The sequence below is a fragment of the Panthera onca genome, chromosome D1, assembly GCF_046562875.1.
Source record: "Panthera onca isolate mPanOnc1 chromosome D1, mPanOnc1 haplotype 2, whole genome shotgun sequence".
NCBI classification, from domain to species: domain Eukaryota; kingdom Metazoa; phylum Chordata; class Mammalia; order Carnivora; family Felidae; genus Panthera; species Panthera onca.
The window spans coordinates 40,226,050-40,244,204 of record NC_138348.1 but is presented as its reverse complement, the minus strand read 5'-3'; the positions used below and the strand labels follow the sequence as shown (position 1 = coordinate 40,244,204).

The 18,155-nt window shown below is 47.9% G+C and overlaps 1 protein-coding gene across 1 annotated transcript in view; it reads left to right on the top strand.

Annotated features, from left to right (window-relative positions):
* Positions 1-4,342: 4,342 nt before the first annotated feature.
* The window catches only part of NAV2 (neuron navigator 2), a 732,958-nt gene continuing 719,145 nt past the window's right edge, over positions 4,343-18,155 (top strand). Inside the window, exon 1 of the mRNA XM_078433316.2 lies at positions 4,343-4,995. Coding sequence (XP_078289442.2) covers positions 4,921-4,995 — 75 coding nt within the window. The 5' untranslated portion in view covers positions 4,343-4,920. The remainder of the gene's footprint in view (positions 4,996-18,155) is intronic.

Genomic DNA, 18,155 nt, shown 5'->3' with positions numbered 1-18,155 from the left:
TATGAGTGTGTGGGTGTGTGCGCGCGCGTGTTTTCTGTCTGTGCCTCCGTTTTCTAGCCACCTCGCTCTGGTACCTGTTTGCGTGTGACCCTCTCTGGGTGGGTGTGCTTCCTGGTGTGTGATCTCAGCTTCTGTAGGTATCTGGGTGTGTGTGTGTGTGCCTCTAAGTCTACGTGTGTGTATGTCTGGATCTCTGTGAGTGTCTACTACGCCTCTGTCCGTGTGTGTCTGAGTCTCTTCCCTGTGTCCATATCCGTGTGTGTGTGTGTGTGTGTGTGTGTGTGTGTGTGTGTGTGTGTGTGTAGGTGGATCCGAGCCGGGGGCAGCGAGGCCGGGCCTCTCCTTTCCCTGGCGTTCTCTCTCCCACGCTGGGGGTAGCCGCAGGCCGAGGGGCGAGGGCACGGGCGGGGAGGGGGCGCCCGAGCGCCGGGAGCCGCGGCGCCTCCCGGGTGTGCGCTCCGCTGAGCCGGCTCCTTTCTTGCGGGCAAAGGGACCCCGGTGGCGGCAGAGGCAGCCCGCGCGGCCCAGCTGGGGCCCTAGTGACTTATTTTTGTGTGTGATCCTTTCTTTTCTTCAGGGAAGAGGCGGGAGCACGCTCCGCTCGCTTGCCGGGCGCAAATAAAGGCGGGGGTTGGTGGCTGGGTCAGCCCTCCTCGCCGGCTTAGCAGTAGCGGCGGCTCGGCCGACTCCCTTCGGGAGAGAAAAACAAAAAAGAAACAAACAAACAAACAAAAAAAACCCACCCAAATTAAAAACCCAGCCTGGAAACCACCCTGGTTCCTCGGCTCTCTTTCTTACATCTTATGTAACTTATTTATTGATTGATTAATGAAAGGCTAGGTTTCCAAGAAGCTCCTCGTTTCCCCTATTGGCACTGAAGACTAATTAAAAATGCTGTGTTGGTGATGAGTGTTAATTAGACCATTGGAAAGACGGATGCACCCTTGTTTCAGAAACTGAACTACAGTTATAAGATGAAACAGGTCAGGCTTCCCTTTCTCACCACCACCGAAAACCCCCTCCCCCAACATTTAATCCAGGTTTAAAACCAGTTTTCCCAGTCTCCAGCCACCTGGGAGAGGGAGGTTTGGTGGGGCTAGAGAGGGAGAGAGAGGCGAGAAAGCCAAGGGGGCTTTGCCCAGTTTTAAAAACTCTGGAGAATTTAAGAAGGATGTTTTAGGAAACCATATAAAATGGGCTCACAATTCTAACGCAGAGGCGGAAGGAAGGAAGGAGTGCCTTCTACCTGGGCGGGCCTGGCCTGTGGCTTGTCTAGCACCTGGAATCCCAAATTGGCATTAATCAAGGAATAGAGTTTTATTGCAGGAAGGAACCTCAGTGGGCCTCTTGGAGGGATGCCTCTATATCTGAGAGTAGATCCTTTCCTGGACCCCCATATTTGGGACTGTACCTCCAAACAGAGTCTTAAATTTTTTTCCCCCTCAGGGATTGCCCAGAAAGCAGGAAGGATTTGAGCCGCTGTGGAATGGGAAGTTGAAGCTTTTTTGGAGACTGTGTTTGGTCCAGGCCAGAGAAAGCCCTGACAGTGTTCAGGATGTCTTCAATATGACTAGATTTATCTTCTGGACTTTAAGGGGGAGGCGGGGACTTGCCCTAAATATCCCATCCCCCATCTTATGGTGCAGTTGGGTCCAGACTCCTCCTCCTCCTCGTTCCTCCTTCCCTTACAGCTGCTCCTGGCTGACTTATGGCACAGAGAGAAGCTAGTGACATGTTGCTGCATTTAGGGATCATTCCAGCAAATGTGTTGCTTTTTCAACAATCCATTAAGTGTTCTCTTAGTCCTACCTTTCAGGTTTTTGTTTTTGTTTTGTTTTGTTTTTTTAAGTGTGTTTAAACTTTCTGAGATTTCTCTGGGCAGTGAGAAACCAGAGATTTTACATCAGGACTTGCTCCAGGGAAGCCCTCCCTCCTGAATCGGGAAACAGATTGGATACAACAGCTAGCTGACAGCAGCATCTCTGCTGTCCCCTTTCTTGGGTACCCTGTACCCTCCACCCCTCCACCACCATCCCCAGCACCAGGACAGCAATGGCCCCAGAACTGGTGGAGACTGGCTCCCAGAAAACAACAAAAGGCTCCCAGGAGGGGTTGAACACCCTCTCACTCCCCGCTGATGGGGAGGGATTTCTGTGGTGAGAACGTCTGTCCCCATGTGCACTTGGGGCGTGTGCGCCGGCTGGCCTGATGGGATGTGACAGGGTCTCACCCGGGAGAGAGAGAGCTAGGGCCGGGTGCAGAGTGAAGGAGCCCAGAGCTGTGAATGAAACCGTTCCTCTGGAGAAGCCCCTTCCAAGTAGGAGACCCTTTGGCACCTGTCTTTTTAAAAAAATTATTGTTACTCGTCACGAGGAGAGCCAGGAGCTGTAAAAAGTGTGGACTCTGGATTCAGGCTGCTTGTGAAAAGCCAAATAACAGTGATCCTGCCAAAGAGGCCCGGATATGAGCAAGGACTGTGAGGTCAGATCTGGGTTCAAATTTCAGCCCTGCAACTTACTGTGTGTCTTTAGTTAACTTACTTGACCTTCCTTATCCATTTTCTTATTTCTAACACAGAGCTAAGAACCCCTCACTGAGGCAAGAGAGCTGGCAACAAGCCCTTGATAGAGATAAACTGAATGAATGAATGTGTAAATCAGTAGACGGTGCCTGCCCTGTGGCAAGCATTCAATACATGCTAGTGGTGAACATTTCACCTGCCCTTTGTCGGCAGGTGATCCGTCTTCCTACTCTTGCGTGCGATCATCAGCCCCACTTTACAGATGAGAACACGGAGGCTCAGAGAGGTTAAGGCACTTAAGTAACTTGCTTAAGAGTTCACTTGCGGAGATTCAGACCTACATCTGTCTGAGCCTCCTAGTTTGAGGTCTCGGTGTAGATTCAGAAAAGGGTACTTTTGCCGGAATGTATTTGCGTTGCGACCTGGAATGAAAAAGCACGGATCTGAGGTTTCACCTTTGCCGGGGATCCCTCGAGGGCGCTTTGGAGATAGTGATGCTGGGCAACCAGAGGGTGCCTCCTTCTCTGTGGAAGCTGAGCTGTCTCCTGGGCTAGCAGAGGGCCTCACCCGTGCTGCCTTTAATGTCAGCCGCCCTTGGCTAAAGGAGGTGCCCCTCCTCTGGACATTTCGTTCTCATCGATTCCTGCCAAATTCAGAGCATTTGTGACTTGGGAATTCACTTGCCAAAATCTGTTCTGGTGGAGTGTCTTTTGTGGTTTAGGACAAGCCTTCAACCTTTCTGCCACTTCTCTCCCCTCCCCGAGAGAGAAGCATTTCCCCTCTTCCTCCTCACGAGCCCTTTGTGGCTGAGTCTCTTGTCCCCCTTTTAACCTGCTTTGGCATTGAGCCGTGCGGAAGCCCTTTGTGATAGGGGATGGCGTCGGCCTCATTCCAAAGTAGCCACCGGTCAGGACAGCTGCAAGGGATGGTCTGAGGGCTTCTGTCTCGTGCCCACTGCGGCCGGATCTGCCCACAGCTCTCCCGGAGGCTGGCGCAGCCTGAATTGTAGAATGGCCAGCGAGTTGATTAGAAACGCTGGCAAGAAACTCATGCCTTGCAGTGAAGGGCTTTCCCCCCTTTTTTCTTTCTTCCCTGGTACTGCTGGTGCGATGTATGGGAAGAGGCATTCATGATTATGCGTTGGTGCCTCTTCATGGGAATTCTCAAATACGTTCCCACCTCTCGGATGCGCCCGAGGAAGGGCACACCCCGTGCGAAACGTGTTCCTGGGTGGGGAGGTCCCTCCCCTCTCCTCCCTCCCTGTCCCTTCAAGCTTCTGTGACGTCAGCCGGGAGGTGACTGGGTGCCTGCTCTGCCTGCAGGTTCCAAGGCAGGGAACGCAGCAGCTCGGTAGCACAGTCGCCTTTCAGCCCTCAGCTGATCGAGGCTGCTCTTTTTCGCCTCCCCGGCGACCCTGTCATCCCGCCGGCCACACGCCGCCTCCGCAGCTGTAACCGAGGGGGAAATGGTGATGGCTTTTTGCTTCACAGACCCCTGCTTCCCTGGCTCATCCTACCTGGGTGCCTTATTCCTGTGGTGGTGATGGTGACGCACCCCCCACCCCGGGTTTGAAAGATAACCCATTTCAGGCTCTGGTGCGCTGATTTCAAGAACAGGGTCCTCTGTGTGCCTCTCACCAGGAGGAGTGGGGGACCCCATGAGGCCCCCCGGTTGCTCGTCCATGGATGTGCTGGGGGTGCTGAGGGGCTCGGAGCAAGACCGCTGGCTATTGCTTGGTTGGGGCTCCAGATGGTGGGCAAGACAGCTCATACCTGAGTTCTTCCACGGAAGACAAATCTGTTGAACGTTGTCTCCTCAGGTATGGGTCTGACTCCATGAAGAAAGACGACAGCCCGGGAGGGGAGCAGCCTCTGTGATGAACGCTGGCAGGAACTGTGAGGGGCGGCTTTGCGAGCAGCATCGGCGGTGATTTATGGGAGTCGGGGGCTGCCGGAGAGGGATGTGGATGCTATCAGCGCGGTGGATTAAATGCCCATTTACATCGTTACTGACATATAAATTATCGGTGCCAAGGAGACAGTGAGGGAAAGGATTTCAGGGGCAGTAATGTGGCACGTGCCCCAGGACATGGACTCGTCTTTGCCCAGATCTGTCCCCTGGGCTCTCAGGAAGCCAGTCTTGGAACTGAAGTAAAGCCCCAATTCCCAGCTCGCACCATGCCAGCCGCAGCCGCCCTCATTGCTGAGGCAGTGATGGCGAGTGAGGTCCCCGAGTGGGTTTTAAGAAGTCGGGAAGACCTTTGAAGAGGTCGCGTGCGTTTCCTCGGCTGGAGAGGGCCGTGTCCGGCCGCGTGCATGCGCCCCTTTTGCCTGGGATATTTTCCTCCTCCGTGGATTTGGAAGCCTCGCTGAAGGAGAGAGGGATTTTGTTCCTGGGAAATGGAACCGGTTTCTGAGGCCAGCCAACAGCAGAAGAGAAAGCTGGTCACCCACGGACTGGAAGATCAAAAGAGGGTGAGTGGGTAGAACTCCCGTCTCTTGGCTTGTGGTGCTGGAATTGCTAAGCTCGATGCAGAGAACCCAGGTGGTGGTCAGAACCTTGTGTCCTCGTTATGCTTGCTTGTCTTTCTCGGGTGAAGCAGGCGGGGTGGGGGCTCCTGATTTGCTAGGTCCTAGTGCTGGGCTCGAAGTGCGCGAGGGGACAGAGGAAGAAGGGGGAGAAAACCGCATTTCTCCCGCAAGCCAGAAAGTCAAAGATTTATAAGCTGTTGCTCTAGGAGTTAACAAAAAGTGGTGTGCTCTCGAAGTCGAATATGAGCTTATTTGCACGGAAGCCCCCTTAGGGATTCACACACTCTTAGCACCTTTTGGAAATGGTGCTCCTGACAGCAGTGGTTTCGTTTGAGTTATGCTCTGCGTGGTCTGCTGGCTCTTGTGTTTACGGATCAAAAACATATCCTACTCCAGGCTTTGGCCCCATCTGTGAGAATGTCACAGCCATTTAAAAAGGCCTGTTGAGTGTGGGTCATTTGCTGTCATCGGTCTGAAAGCTGCAGTCACCCAGGACCCGTGTCTACCGGTTAAAGTTCAAGTTGCCTTTAAAAGCCAGACACATTCAGGAGTAGCACTGAGTGGCTGGTTGTCTCGAAAGAAAGCCAAAGCTGTGTCTCCTCACTCCCAGGGGAACTGCGAGGACCAGGCGATGGCAAGGGTTAAATGCAGCTCAAGCAGAGCCAGAGTCCGTGTTAATCTGAAAATAATTTCCGATATTTCCTTTGAAATGTTGTGGATGTCAGAAAAACTTCTGGTGATCTCTTGGTGTGGAGTGGAGTATTCCTCTCCTGTTTCCCAAAGACCATTTCTTCCTGGAGAAAAACAAGTGGAGGTGAAAATTAGCCTTACAACTTTTGCCTGTAATTTAGATGGCTGTGTGTGTGTGTGTGTGTGTGTGTGTGTGCACGCGCGCGTGAAAAGGATTTTGGATGGGGTTTCGCTCTGACTTTCAAAGGATAAAAGTCAACGGAAGCAAATTACATTTTATAAGCATAGATACTGACTCCATTCCTAAAGAAAAATACTCCATTCCTGAAACTACACTTACCATTAATGCAGGAAGAATGCCCACTATCTTAGGCGCCTAGATAAGTAAATTTGTTTTGTGGTGTTTGACTTACTCAGTGTATAACCTGCTGGGTCTGTCTGCTCCTATTTCTGCAGGAGCTTTCTGAGAGACTGGAGGACAATCGGTAATTGTTGTGAACAGAACCTGAGATTGACTGCATTTTACGAAGTGTTAGCCAAGTTTGGTATCCAGACACTTAGCGGAGGAACATTTGGGACCTCTGACACTGTAGAAAATTTTAATTGGGCTGGTACACCGAGATAATATGCAATTATGACGGCCTCTCCTTGGCTAGGTGCGGATGTCTGCGTTTCCCATCTGTGTTCTTGGCTCTGGCTGTGTTGGGTCCACATGTACTATGGAGCCTCTGCAAGTAGAGTATAACCCCAAGTGAGGCTCTGCAGCAGCTGGGGCAACATCAATTGGTCATGCTCAGCTGACATTCATTTTAACTTGAACTCTAGCCGTCATGGCGATTATTAAATTTATAATGATATATGTAAGATCCATTTTAATGACTCTCTACGCTTGAGTGAGCTCTCACTTGCGCTGGCAAAATAAGGCTTACTAGAGTATTACATTTCATCTCCTACTGAATTTTCCAGGCTGTGGTTGAAACTTTGCTGAGGAGGAATGAGATTGTTTTTCCCGATAGGCATCGGGATCCCGTTCTGTCTTGCTCAAGTACAGTTTTGCTCGAGTACAGTTTCTGGGCTTCTAGAAATACTGCCACCGCGGCAGCTTCTGTTGGTGGCGGCGGCAGCTTCTGTTGGTGTGTGCATGTGTGTGTTTGTGGGTAAACACACACCCCATTTGCGTCAAGTGTGAAGCTAAACAAGCCTCCCGGCGTGCAGCCTGGAATGTCTTGTCCACGGAGCTGAAAGGCGACTCTGCAGCGTTTTGGCTCAGATATCTCGGGTGAGCTGAAAACTCTCTTCAGGGGGGATTGGCTCAGAATCCAACAAAGGCACAATCAAGGCATCTGCCTGGGAGCTGGGAAGTCTCCACCAGCATGCTTAAGTTACCAGGCGTTCATTGGCACCTGATCCTTGTGGCATTGCTGTCAGTTTGTGTGTGTGCGTGCATGTGTGCACGTGTGTGTGCTCGTGCATGCATGTGGGTGCACGTATGTGTGTGTGCACGCATGTAAGTGTGCATGTGTGCACATATGTGTGCGTGTGTGCATGTGTATGTGTGTAGGACCGTGGTGGGGAGCTAGGGGGACAAGGCAGAGGGAGGGCGATTAGCTTCAATTTTGATATATTTCCTATTGTCCTGAGCAGCAAAAGTCACTTTCTCTAGGGTTTGGTTGGTTTCATGCAACTCAATGTAGCTTGGCCCTTGTTTGGGGTTTCATATAGATGGAGTGGCTAGTTTTGGGTTCCTCTTGGTGGTATTTGCCTGTGCTTTCTGCATAAAGAGTGCCATGAGCTGCTGACCCCAGAAAGCTGGGTTCAGATGCCAAATGTGCTGCTGCATGCTAGCTGTGCAACCCTGGGAAAGCTATTTAACCTCTCTGATGTTTAGATTCTACATTTTTAACAGAGGATGGTAGTATTTAATTGCAGGGTTGTTAAGATTAAATGAAATAAAGGTGGTAAGGAATTTGGCACTTGGTAATTATTTAAGTACTGTTCTGTATATTCTTGGGACAGTTTGCAATGCGGGAGTCTTTTTTTGTTCTTAGAGGGTTGCATGTGATTTTGTCTTAAATCTTAAAAAAGAAAGCCTCAAGTGATACATCCTCATTACACATTCAAACATTACAGAAGAATACAGAGTGAAAATTCCTCTTCTCTCTAATTCTATCCAGCACTGAGTGCTATTAACAGTTTGATATATACCACTCCTGACTATGTTAGTTTGTGTTTCTTAATAAAAATGGAATCGCATTGTACATATTTTTAAGAAACTTGCTTTTTCACTTAATATAGTGTACATCTCTGTCTGAGTCACTACATACACACCTTCCCATGCCTTTTAATTACTAAATAGAGTTCCATTGTAGGATGCGCTGATGTTTATTTGAATAATCCCTTAGAGATGTACATTTAGAATGTTTCCAGGTTTTTGTTTTTGCTCTCTGATTTTTTTTTGGTATTACAAAATTCCTTCATTCATTTTTTTCAACAAGTATTTATAATAAGTGCCTTCCATGTGCCAAACACCATCTAGGAGCTAGGGATAAACTAGATAGACAAGGTCTCTGTCCTGAAGCTTACATTTTATTTTATTTTATTTATTTATTAAAAAAAATTTTTTTTTAACGTTTATTTATTTTTGAGACAGAGAGAGACAGAGCATGAACGGGGGAGGGGCAGAGAGAGAGGGAGACACAGAATCGGAAGCAGGCTCCAGGCTCCGAGCCATCAGCCCAGAGCCCGACGCGGGGCTCGAACCCACAGACCGCGAGATCGTGACCTGAGCTGAAGTCGGACGCTTAACCGACTGGGCCACCCAGGCGCCCCGAAGCTTACATCTTAGACCAGCGCTGTCCGTATAACTTTCTGCAGCGATGGAAATGTTCTGTTTCTGCACCATACAATGTAGTAGCCCCTAGCCATGGCTGGCCACGGAGCAATGGAGATGTGGCTAGTGTGACCGAGGACCTTAATTTTAAATCTCATTTAGTTTATTTAAACTGAAATAAACACATGTGACTAGCGGCTACTGTGTCGGGGGCGTGCCTCTCCGAACAGTAAACGGCTGGCAAGTGACTACATCATTTATTTGTGGACAATGGTTTATGCTCTAAAGAAAACAAATAGGGCATAGTGGTGTAATGGGTGAGGGAGGGGTGGATTTCATATTTATAATCAGTTTTCACTTACTTTTTAATAGAGGGGTGACTTAACATCGGTAAAGCGCATGCTTCTTAAGTTTACAGCTCGGTGGATTTTTATACCTCTTATACATCTGTGTAGCTACCATACAGATCAAGACACAGACAATTCTTTGCTCCCAAGAGGGTGTGACTTAGTGGAGTGGAGGGGATGCCTCCCTGAGGAAGTGCTTGTGACTGGAGACCTCACTGATAAGAAGGAGCTGGCCATGGGACAATCAGATGGCTGATTTTAGATGTGCACATGCCCACTCTCATCGTGCCACTTAGATGGGTTCCATTCAGAACTTCCCCTCGGGTGACTCCTCTTGGCATCACTCTGGGCAGTAGGTCCCGTGCATTCCCCAGCACTTGTCAAATTTAAATTTTGTGCTGAAGTCAGGAAAAATCCAGAGAGGCACAGGGCTGCAAATTGCTACGGACAGAAATTCAGTGAGGTAAGTATTGTTCAGTGCGGTAAGAACCCACTTAACTCGCATAGATGGGAGAAGTAAAATTTCCCTGACAGACACCTATTGATCAGTCAGGGGAATGACTCTTTGATTGATTTTTCTCTACTCCTCCTTAGAAGTTTGTCCTTCACAGATGGAGCTTTCCCACAGAGGATGAACACTGTAAAATAAGAATTGTTCAGGGGTTCTTAAGATACTTGATGACTGAGTGGTGACAGAGATGGTTTAGCGTGAATTCTCCTGGCTGTCAGCTTCTCAGCATGAAAGCATCCTGGAGACAGTGTTTTAAAAAATGACTTTGGAGAGGGTGAACTCGGGCTTAGTGTAATTAAAATCTCCAAGGTTGGCTGAACTGCTCTGGATTGCCAAATCCTGCCCTGCAGAGGGGAATATATTATCCTACTGCCCTATCAGGTTCTCCTCTTCGTTTTTATTAACGGCGTCCCCAACTTCCCGGTCACCTGTGGTTGCACTCAGAATCATCTTTTGCCTTTTGCCCTGCCCCTCCCCGCATCGCCCCCCCCCCACCCCCAGCCAAGTTCACTACTTTTCCACACAGTCATCAGGCACACTTGCTCTTAAGCCACCATGTATCTGGCAGCTCTTTTTCCTCGTTCTGATCTCGCTACCGAGTTTCAGTTTGGAGAATTCTTGCCTGGTTGGTAGCATAGTCTCCTGGCTTCTCCTGGAGAAGTCTCCATTTCTTCTTTGGTCCATCCTCTGCTCCTGGCCAGATTAGTCTTCCTGGAATCCAGCTATTATATCCTAGTTAATGATTTCCCCACCGTATCCTCTGAAGAAGACACTCTCCTCCGCTCCTGGCACTTTACGCTGTGGCCAACTTCTGGCGTGTAATGGGTAAAAGTTTGAATCTCATTGGAGTCTTGTTGACCTCAGCTTCAAGCCTGGAGAAGTTCTGTAACCTCCCTGAGCTTTGCTCCTAGTGGTATTTACTCATAGGTTGTAAGGTGCTTAGCACCGTGCCTGGGACGTAGTAAGTAATCAGAGGGGACTGCTGTGACCGTCATAGTCACCCAGTGTCTCTTACCCAGTCCTCTTGCCAGACTCTGATTGCTGTTCTGTGAACAACCTGCCCATTTCCTCCTACTCCTGAGACTTTGCTTATGCGTTGTGGCCCCTGGACGGCGCCCCCTCGAGGCCCCTCATCCATCCTCTGTGAAGAATGGATCCTCCTCAGAGAGCCTGGGTGGCTCAGTCACTTAAGCGTCCGCCTCTTGATTTTGGCTCAGGTCATGATCTCACGGTTCAGTTTGTGGGTTCAAGCCCTGCGTCGGGCTCTCCACTGACAGCATGGAGGCTGCTTGGGATTCTCTCTCTCTCTCTCTCTCTCTCTCTCTGCCCATCCCTGCTCACACACTTGCTCTCTCTCAAAATAAATAGACTTAAAAAATATTAAAAAAAAAAAAAAAGAGTGGATCCTCCCCATGTTCCTATACCTCGCTCAAGTGCTGCCAGAGTTAACAGTTCACCATGTTTTCTTCGTGGCCCAGATGTTTTTCCACATGTCACACCCCTGCACCAGATTGTCGACTCACTGGAGAAGGGAACAGCCTCATCCATCTCTCCATCCCCTGGCACACAGTAGGCCCCAAAAAACATTGGTTGAACATGGTTGCTTTGAGATTCCTCTTTTCCTGTGGTCCTAAAGCTGGATCTGCTCTTTCAAAGTGGCTGGTTTAGTATGTCCACTCGTATAGAAAGAAGAGGGAGAAATTGGATTTAAGGAGATGGTTAGGAGTTCTGTGCGATGATTGATATGTTTGATTAAAGGAGGACAGATTGGTTGGGTCTGGTGAGTGGAATAGAAGAAAGGGGTATAGTGAAGCAACGTTTTGAAGGAAGAAGCAGGAGAGTTGGGGTTCATGGCTAGACTGGTCACCAGACCGACAGAGGCAGGGTGGGGGGTGAATCTAAGATGTTGCTAAGCTTTGGCACTTCGGTGGCTGGAGAGAGCTTGGAGGGGGTTTGACATCATGACATCTTCTGATTGTTTATCTCCATAGAAGGGCTCTTGACTCGGTTTGCACCAGCAGGCTCAAGCAGGTGTCGTGTATTTTCAGACAAAGAAGGAAATCAAGACACACGTAGTTAAAGGTCATTTCCCAAGCACACATGATTAAACTCGGTGAATTTTTCAAAAAGGATTGAGAAATTAGATGAATAGGCTCAGGAGAGGGAAAGGATCCTATTGAACAATCGCTGGGTACTGCAGAGTGTAGTAGGTACCCCTTTTGTTTTCTCTCACTTAGATCTTGATGTAGATATTATTAACCCATTTTACAGATACAAAAGCTGCGATTAAGGGGCTCTCCAAGCCCCTTGACTGTAGCACCTCACTGTCATTTTACCTTGCCATTAGGGTTATATCTCTACACTTTTTAAAACCAGATTTTGCTTTGAAAATCGTTTCTTCCAACTTCGTTGCAGTCATACATATGTATATACATGGGTGCATACACACACGCGCACACACACACACACACACACACACACACACACATATATATATACTCCATAGCAGGATTGGCTTTGTGACACCTTACAAGTGTTTGCTTGTTTGGGAACTATGTCCATATTATTCATCACATCAGCACTACAAGCCACCCCACCCTCCCCAAGGTCGTTCAAAGGCTGTAATGAGGCTGAGCAGCATTAGAAGAATTCTCCTCTGCCCTAGTGATCTGAACTCTGAGGTGCTGCCAGCGTGGGCAGGGCTGTGGACACATGGATGCTCACGCATCTGGTGAGGATGCAGGGCCTGGAGCTCTTTCCAGATGAGCTGAAATGCTTTGTCTTCAGCCTGGGCTTCTGTGCCTTTGGAGCCCGAGGTAGCAGCAGTTACAAGTTGATCTGCCTCCTGACAGCTCCCTCCCGGAAGGCCTGCCTGTCTTCCTGGCATCAGTGGAGGGGGTGGTAACCAAGTGCTCCACGGATGGACACCCAAGACCTACCACAGCACATTTCACGTGTCATTGAAGAAGGATGGAAAAAGACGGTAGCCAGACATAATTCGGTTCAGTAAGTTTTGGGGCCCTATTCAGGTATAGGAGGAGAGGGGACAGCAAAGGGGTCAGGCCAACGCCCTGCTTTCATTTCAAAGGAGAGAATGTGACACAATACAAGATCAGTCTCATTCATTCATTCATTCATCCATCCCGCGTGTGTTATTTACTATTTATTGAGTACCTACTATATGCCAAGTCAGCCATAGCATGGAGCCCTGGAGTCATAATGATGAGCTTAGATACTGTCCCCAATCTCTTAGCACTTTCAGTATCTTGGAGGAGTCAGTTCAACCAGCAGTGACATTTGGGATGTCTGCTTCGAAGAGGTCAGGGGAGGCTTCCCTAGTGAGAAGCAGACTGGAGGAAGGACTACATAAGCAGGTCCCATGGTGGACTGAGTTGTGTCACCCCCAAGTTCATAGGTGAAGCCCTAACCCCGCCATGTGGCTGTATTTGGAGACATGGCCTTTAAAGAGGTAATTAAGGCTAAATGAGGTCATAAGGGTGGAGCCCTAATCCACTGTGACTGGTGTCCTTATAAGAGGAAGAGACAGCAGGAGTGCCTGTGCATGGAGGAAGGGCCATGTGAGGGTGTAGCAAGAAGGCAACTGTCTGCAGACCAAGGGGAGAGGCCACAGGAGAAACCAACCTGCTGATACCTTGATCTTGCCTTCAGCCTCCAGAACTGTGAGATAGTAAACTTCTGTTTCAGCCACCCAGTTAGTGGTATCTTATTATGGTTGCCCTAGCAAAGTAATACGCTGGTGTACAGAGAGACAGAGACAGAGAGAGAGAGTTGGCTAAAGGTATTTTGCCTACAACAACTCTGACTGTAAGCTCCCTGAGGGCAGATACTAAATCTGTTCCCTAGCATCTGACACACTGCCTGATGCCTGGTGCGTATTTTGTAAATATTTGTTTAATGAGCAATTGCATGAGTGAAAAGGTTGAGGAAGGAGAATGGCGAGATGGGACAGCCCATGGAAACAGTGGGCATTTTATCCTGTAGGCACTGAGAAATCACTCCAGGCTTCAGAATTGGGGATTGGGTGAAAGGGGTACTTGGGAAGGTTTTAGGATAAACTGGGGCAGATCAGAAGGAGTGTGGGTAGCAGTGTAGCTGAGAGAGCCTGGGATCAAAGAGACCGGTTAGGAGGCCACAGGAGTAATGAAGGCACTCGGTGATATGCTTCTACTCTGGGGCTGGGACACAGGGAAGGGGAAATTGAGCACAGATACAGGGGGTCAGAATTGGAGGAATAGAATTTGGCCAGCAAATAGATATGGTTCCCTCCTGTCCTAGGTGATATGGATCCCAAGGCTTTAGAGCCTCCCTTCTGTGTCTGGTAGGACAGTGTCTAATAGCCCAGTGGCTCTTTGGATCATGACTCTCTAATGCATCCTGGATGCCCTGTGATCTCTTGCACTGTCGTAAGCGAGGCATGAACAAGTGACCTGACCTGTCCAAGGTCACACACCAGGTAAAGGCGAAGATCTCTTGTCCTTTTCTCCTCCAGTTTAGGGTCACTTTCCAGGGAATAACACTGCCTTCTTCAATCAGCAGAAATGACTGCTGACGTTTAATTTTTCATTGGGAAAGAAGACTTGGCATTTTGGGGGCTCAATTTTAAAGATGTTGGTAAAGTTAAGTTATTTTTTGGACCTTTCGGTGCTAGATGTTGAATGATAACCCAGGCACCTCATAGGTGGCCATTCCCATTTATCTGCAAGATTCATGTAGCCAACTCTCCAGCTGGTACCCTTGTGTAGGTACCTGGGGTTGGCATATCTGTGAAAGCCCTTTTACAGATCTGATCTCTTTAAACTTCACTTTTTACCATTGGTCTGTACTGTGTCACATTCATGCCTTTCTTAAACTTTCGAAAGTGTGGTTTTAAACGGGAGGGGACGAGTGGCAATGTCACCTAGGTTGTTTGGTATTTGTTAACAACACAACCTTGGGACCTTATTACCTTGGCTAATGTATTTATCCTTTCAGCCTGTGCCGCTTCACCTTGAAAATTAGGGTGATAATAATAAAACCTTTGGTGAGGATTATGAGATATAATACACTTGAAGTATTTAACGCAGCACTTAGCACACATTTAAGTATTAAATGATAGCTCTTAGAATTCTCCTCATATGTTTCTCTTTGCTCATTTGGCAAAACCCTTTAAGTGGCACATTTGGAGAATAAGATGGGGGGGTGGGGGAGATTGGGCGACTGCTGCTAGTTCATTCGAGTTTACTTTTCTGGCTAACTGAAGGTCACATAACATTCCTTCTAGTTCAAACTTTTGTTATTGCACATCTTCCTAAAGGAAAGTCTTCTGTTTTGCTTTAGAGTACAAGCAGTGAAAACATCAAAATCTTCCTTTGTGTAGCAATCCTGTAGGAACTACCTTGACCTCATCATTCCACACATTAAATTACAGTTTACAGGAATCTGGCATATTTGAGTTAGGCTAAACCTTTTGTGTGATTCCAAGACACCCCCGCGCCCATAAATTGCATCTTTTCCTTGAATATGTTTTATGAATTTCATTCTTGACACTTTGTGGCATCCTTTAAAACCTCAGTGCCAGGAAAGATAAAAATCTGGTTACGTAGAGGTGAGTTCCAATTAATCAAGGTTTTTCCCAATCCTGTCCTCTGTTACTTTGCTCCTAAAGCTTAGATCAGATTTTTCCATGCCTGCAGTTTGAATCAAAATAATGACATCTCTGACTCCCATCCTCAGGGCATTAATTTTTAATCTTCCTTCTCTTTGGGATAATTAGAGAGGGACGTGGGGGTTGGGAAGAGAATGGGATGCGGATGGCAGAGCAAGAGTGGATGTTTGTATAATGCAGCCTGTTCCAAGGAGAGGCGGGAGCGACGGAAGCTTTGTGTGCACTTTCCCAGTTCGCGTGGGGAGGAGGGGGGGGAAGCAGAGGCAAGGATTAGGATGTGGGCAGGTGGCTGGTGGGGCCAGAGCAAGGTGGTTCCACAGGGTCTTTTGGGGAATGAGCCCGGGCTGTGTAACTGGATGCATTGGAGGGGGAGGTCGAGAAGTATGTTGGGGTGTATGTGGGGATTTCTCCCTTGGCTAAGCTGAGTAATGCAGACAAGGTTACTCAAAGCCTTGTCCATTTCCTACATCCATGCTCCCTTGTACCTTTGGGATCACAGTGGCACTTCAGGGACAGGAGTCACCATCTCAGTTACAACTGGCAGGGTCCTACGTCTTTCATCTTTTGTTAGGGTCTCACAGAAGTACCAATCTGGACGTCCGGGAACATAGTGCCTTTATGTTCAGAAACTAGGCGTTTGATAGTTTCTTAGGTAGGGGAGTGAGGTTCCTCTGGTACCCCCCATGCCCACTGACGGGTGGGTTTTTTAGAGGCTACCTTGGAGCATATGATTCTAAGTTTAAGTTAAAATATTTCTCTCTATTTTTCCACTGATATAATTAAAAACGCAAGAAGCAAAAATGCTTAAGGACATGGGAGAATCTTCATGAAGGTAAAAGGTACAACAAAGAATTACAGTTCATACATCGCATGCGTCTCACTTGTATAAACCTGAATTTAATAAACTGCATGAAGTTTTTCTTCTTCCCCAGCCACTCAGTTTCATCTCCATATTCCTAACACATACTACATTGTTTGGCACGAGGTAGGCGATCAATAAATATTTGTTGAATGAATGAATGAATGAACAAATGAATGAGAGCCAACCTCCTAAATGGGTTGGAGGGCAGGTAAAGAGAGAAAGTTAGGGCCGTCCTCTGATTCTCTATTGGACTCGGTGACATAGAGCATGTTAGAAAGGAGAAGGTTTTCCTTATCTTTGGTTTTGTGATTGGAGAGTGTCTGGAAGGAGTGCTTAGAGGTAAATGCCCTGCAATTGTATGTTTTTATGTGTATGGGGTGTCTTAACTGGGAAGACCCAGTTTTATTATTGTGAATCTATTATCCACCCCCCGAAGCTGCCCCCGGCAGAGATGTGTCTTTTTTCCTTTGATTTTCCATGGGTCCATGGTGATGGGTGACCTGGAAGGTCACTTCATTGGTGTCTGCATGAGTTGATCATTTAGAGGTGAGATGAGAGGCAAGGATGCCCTCAAAAGGGGATGTCTTGAATACGTCAGTGCAAAATATGCCCTTACATATTGCGGCACGATGGGACAAATTCTGAGAGCAAGTAACGAGGGGTTAAGGAGGGAGACAGTGTCCTGTTGAAGCCCATGGAATGTTCTCAAATGGAGACTGATGAAACAGTCGTTGATTAGAAATACTTGAGCCTACCTGGGCCCTTTTTGTCCAGACGAGAGGGCATAGAGCAGTAGGTTTATGGTGTTATTCCTCAGGTGATTCTTACAGAGCAATGGGAGGATGTTAAAGAGGCACAGCTCCGTGTGAGAGGCGCTGATTACGGTTGGTCCTTTGAATGTCAGCCAGGGCCGTTTGATCCTAGTATGACCCAATGACCTCTCTGATCAAAGTGCCATCACTAGACTGCATATTCCTTGTTGTGAATTAGATGATTATTCTACAAATAGTCATTTCCCCCCGCCTACACCCTTGTGAGAGGAAGGTACTTTCCTGCCCCACTGATGTTCGACGTAGCCAGTGACCTGCTTGACTAGTGGAGCGTGGATGGCAGCTCAGTGGGCCAGATCCAAGTATAGGCCTTGAGAGACATAGCGTGTTTCCACCTGCCCTTCTGGGAGCTTCTGACTTCCATTGTGAAAAGAACATGTCCCAGCTAGCTGCTGCCATTGCATTCTGGGGATCCGAAACACATGAACAGACCTGAGGCAGAGTTGCCCTAGGAAACATGCTTATTTTTGGACACCACTGAGACTTTCTTTTTGGTTGTTTGTTATGCAGCAAAAGCTGACTAATACACCCTGGAATCACATAGACCTTTACTGGGCACAAAGTATATCATCATATGTGATGGTTAATAGTTACCCCCCTTGCCAGAAAATAATAATACAATTGACAGGGGCACCTGGGTGGCTCAGTCAGTTAAGCGTCCGACTTCGGCTCAGGTTATGATCTCACAGTTCATGAGTTGGAGCCCCGCATTGGGCTCTGTGCTGACAGCTCGGAGCCTGGAGCCTGCTTCGGATTCTGTGTCTCCCTCTCTCTCTGCCCCTCCCCCGCTCTGTCTCTGTCTCTCAAAAATAAATAAACAACAGAAATACTTCTTCCTTAAAAAGAAATAATACAATTGACAAAAAGCCATTAGATGCAAGGTTTGTTAAAATTTGGTTCCCGAGCATTTGCATCAGAATGACCTGAAACAGCAGCTCAGATCTATACCCACCAAATTAGAATATCTGGGGTTAGGGCTCAGGAAGCTGCATTTTAAAAAAATGCATTCTAGTGATTCTAATGTACACTGAAGTTTGAGAAGTTTGCTTTCACAAATGGATTAAAACCTGTGACCACCCCCATCAACACCAACATCAGAGTCTGCAGGAATGGGTTGGAGGAAAAGGATTTTTATGTAATTGCATAGGTTTCACTTGAGTTCCCTTAGGCAAAAAAAGAAATTTATTGTTTGTTGGTAGAAAGGACACATGTGCTTAGGAACCCAGAGAAATGTCAAGAACCAGTCTTCAAGGAAGGGCAGGGAATAAGGCAGCTCCAGGTCCTGGCCATTCATTCCTCCTTCCGGTCATGTCACTTCTCTGCCTCTCTTGGCACATCCATTCTTTTCTCTTCTTCCTGACACCTTTC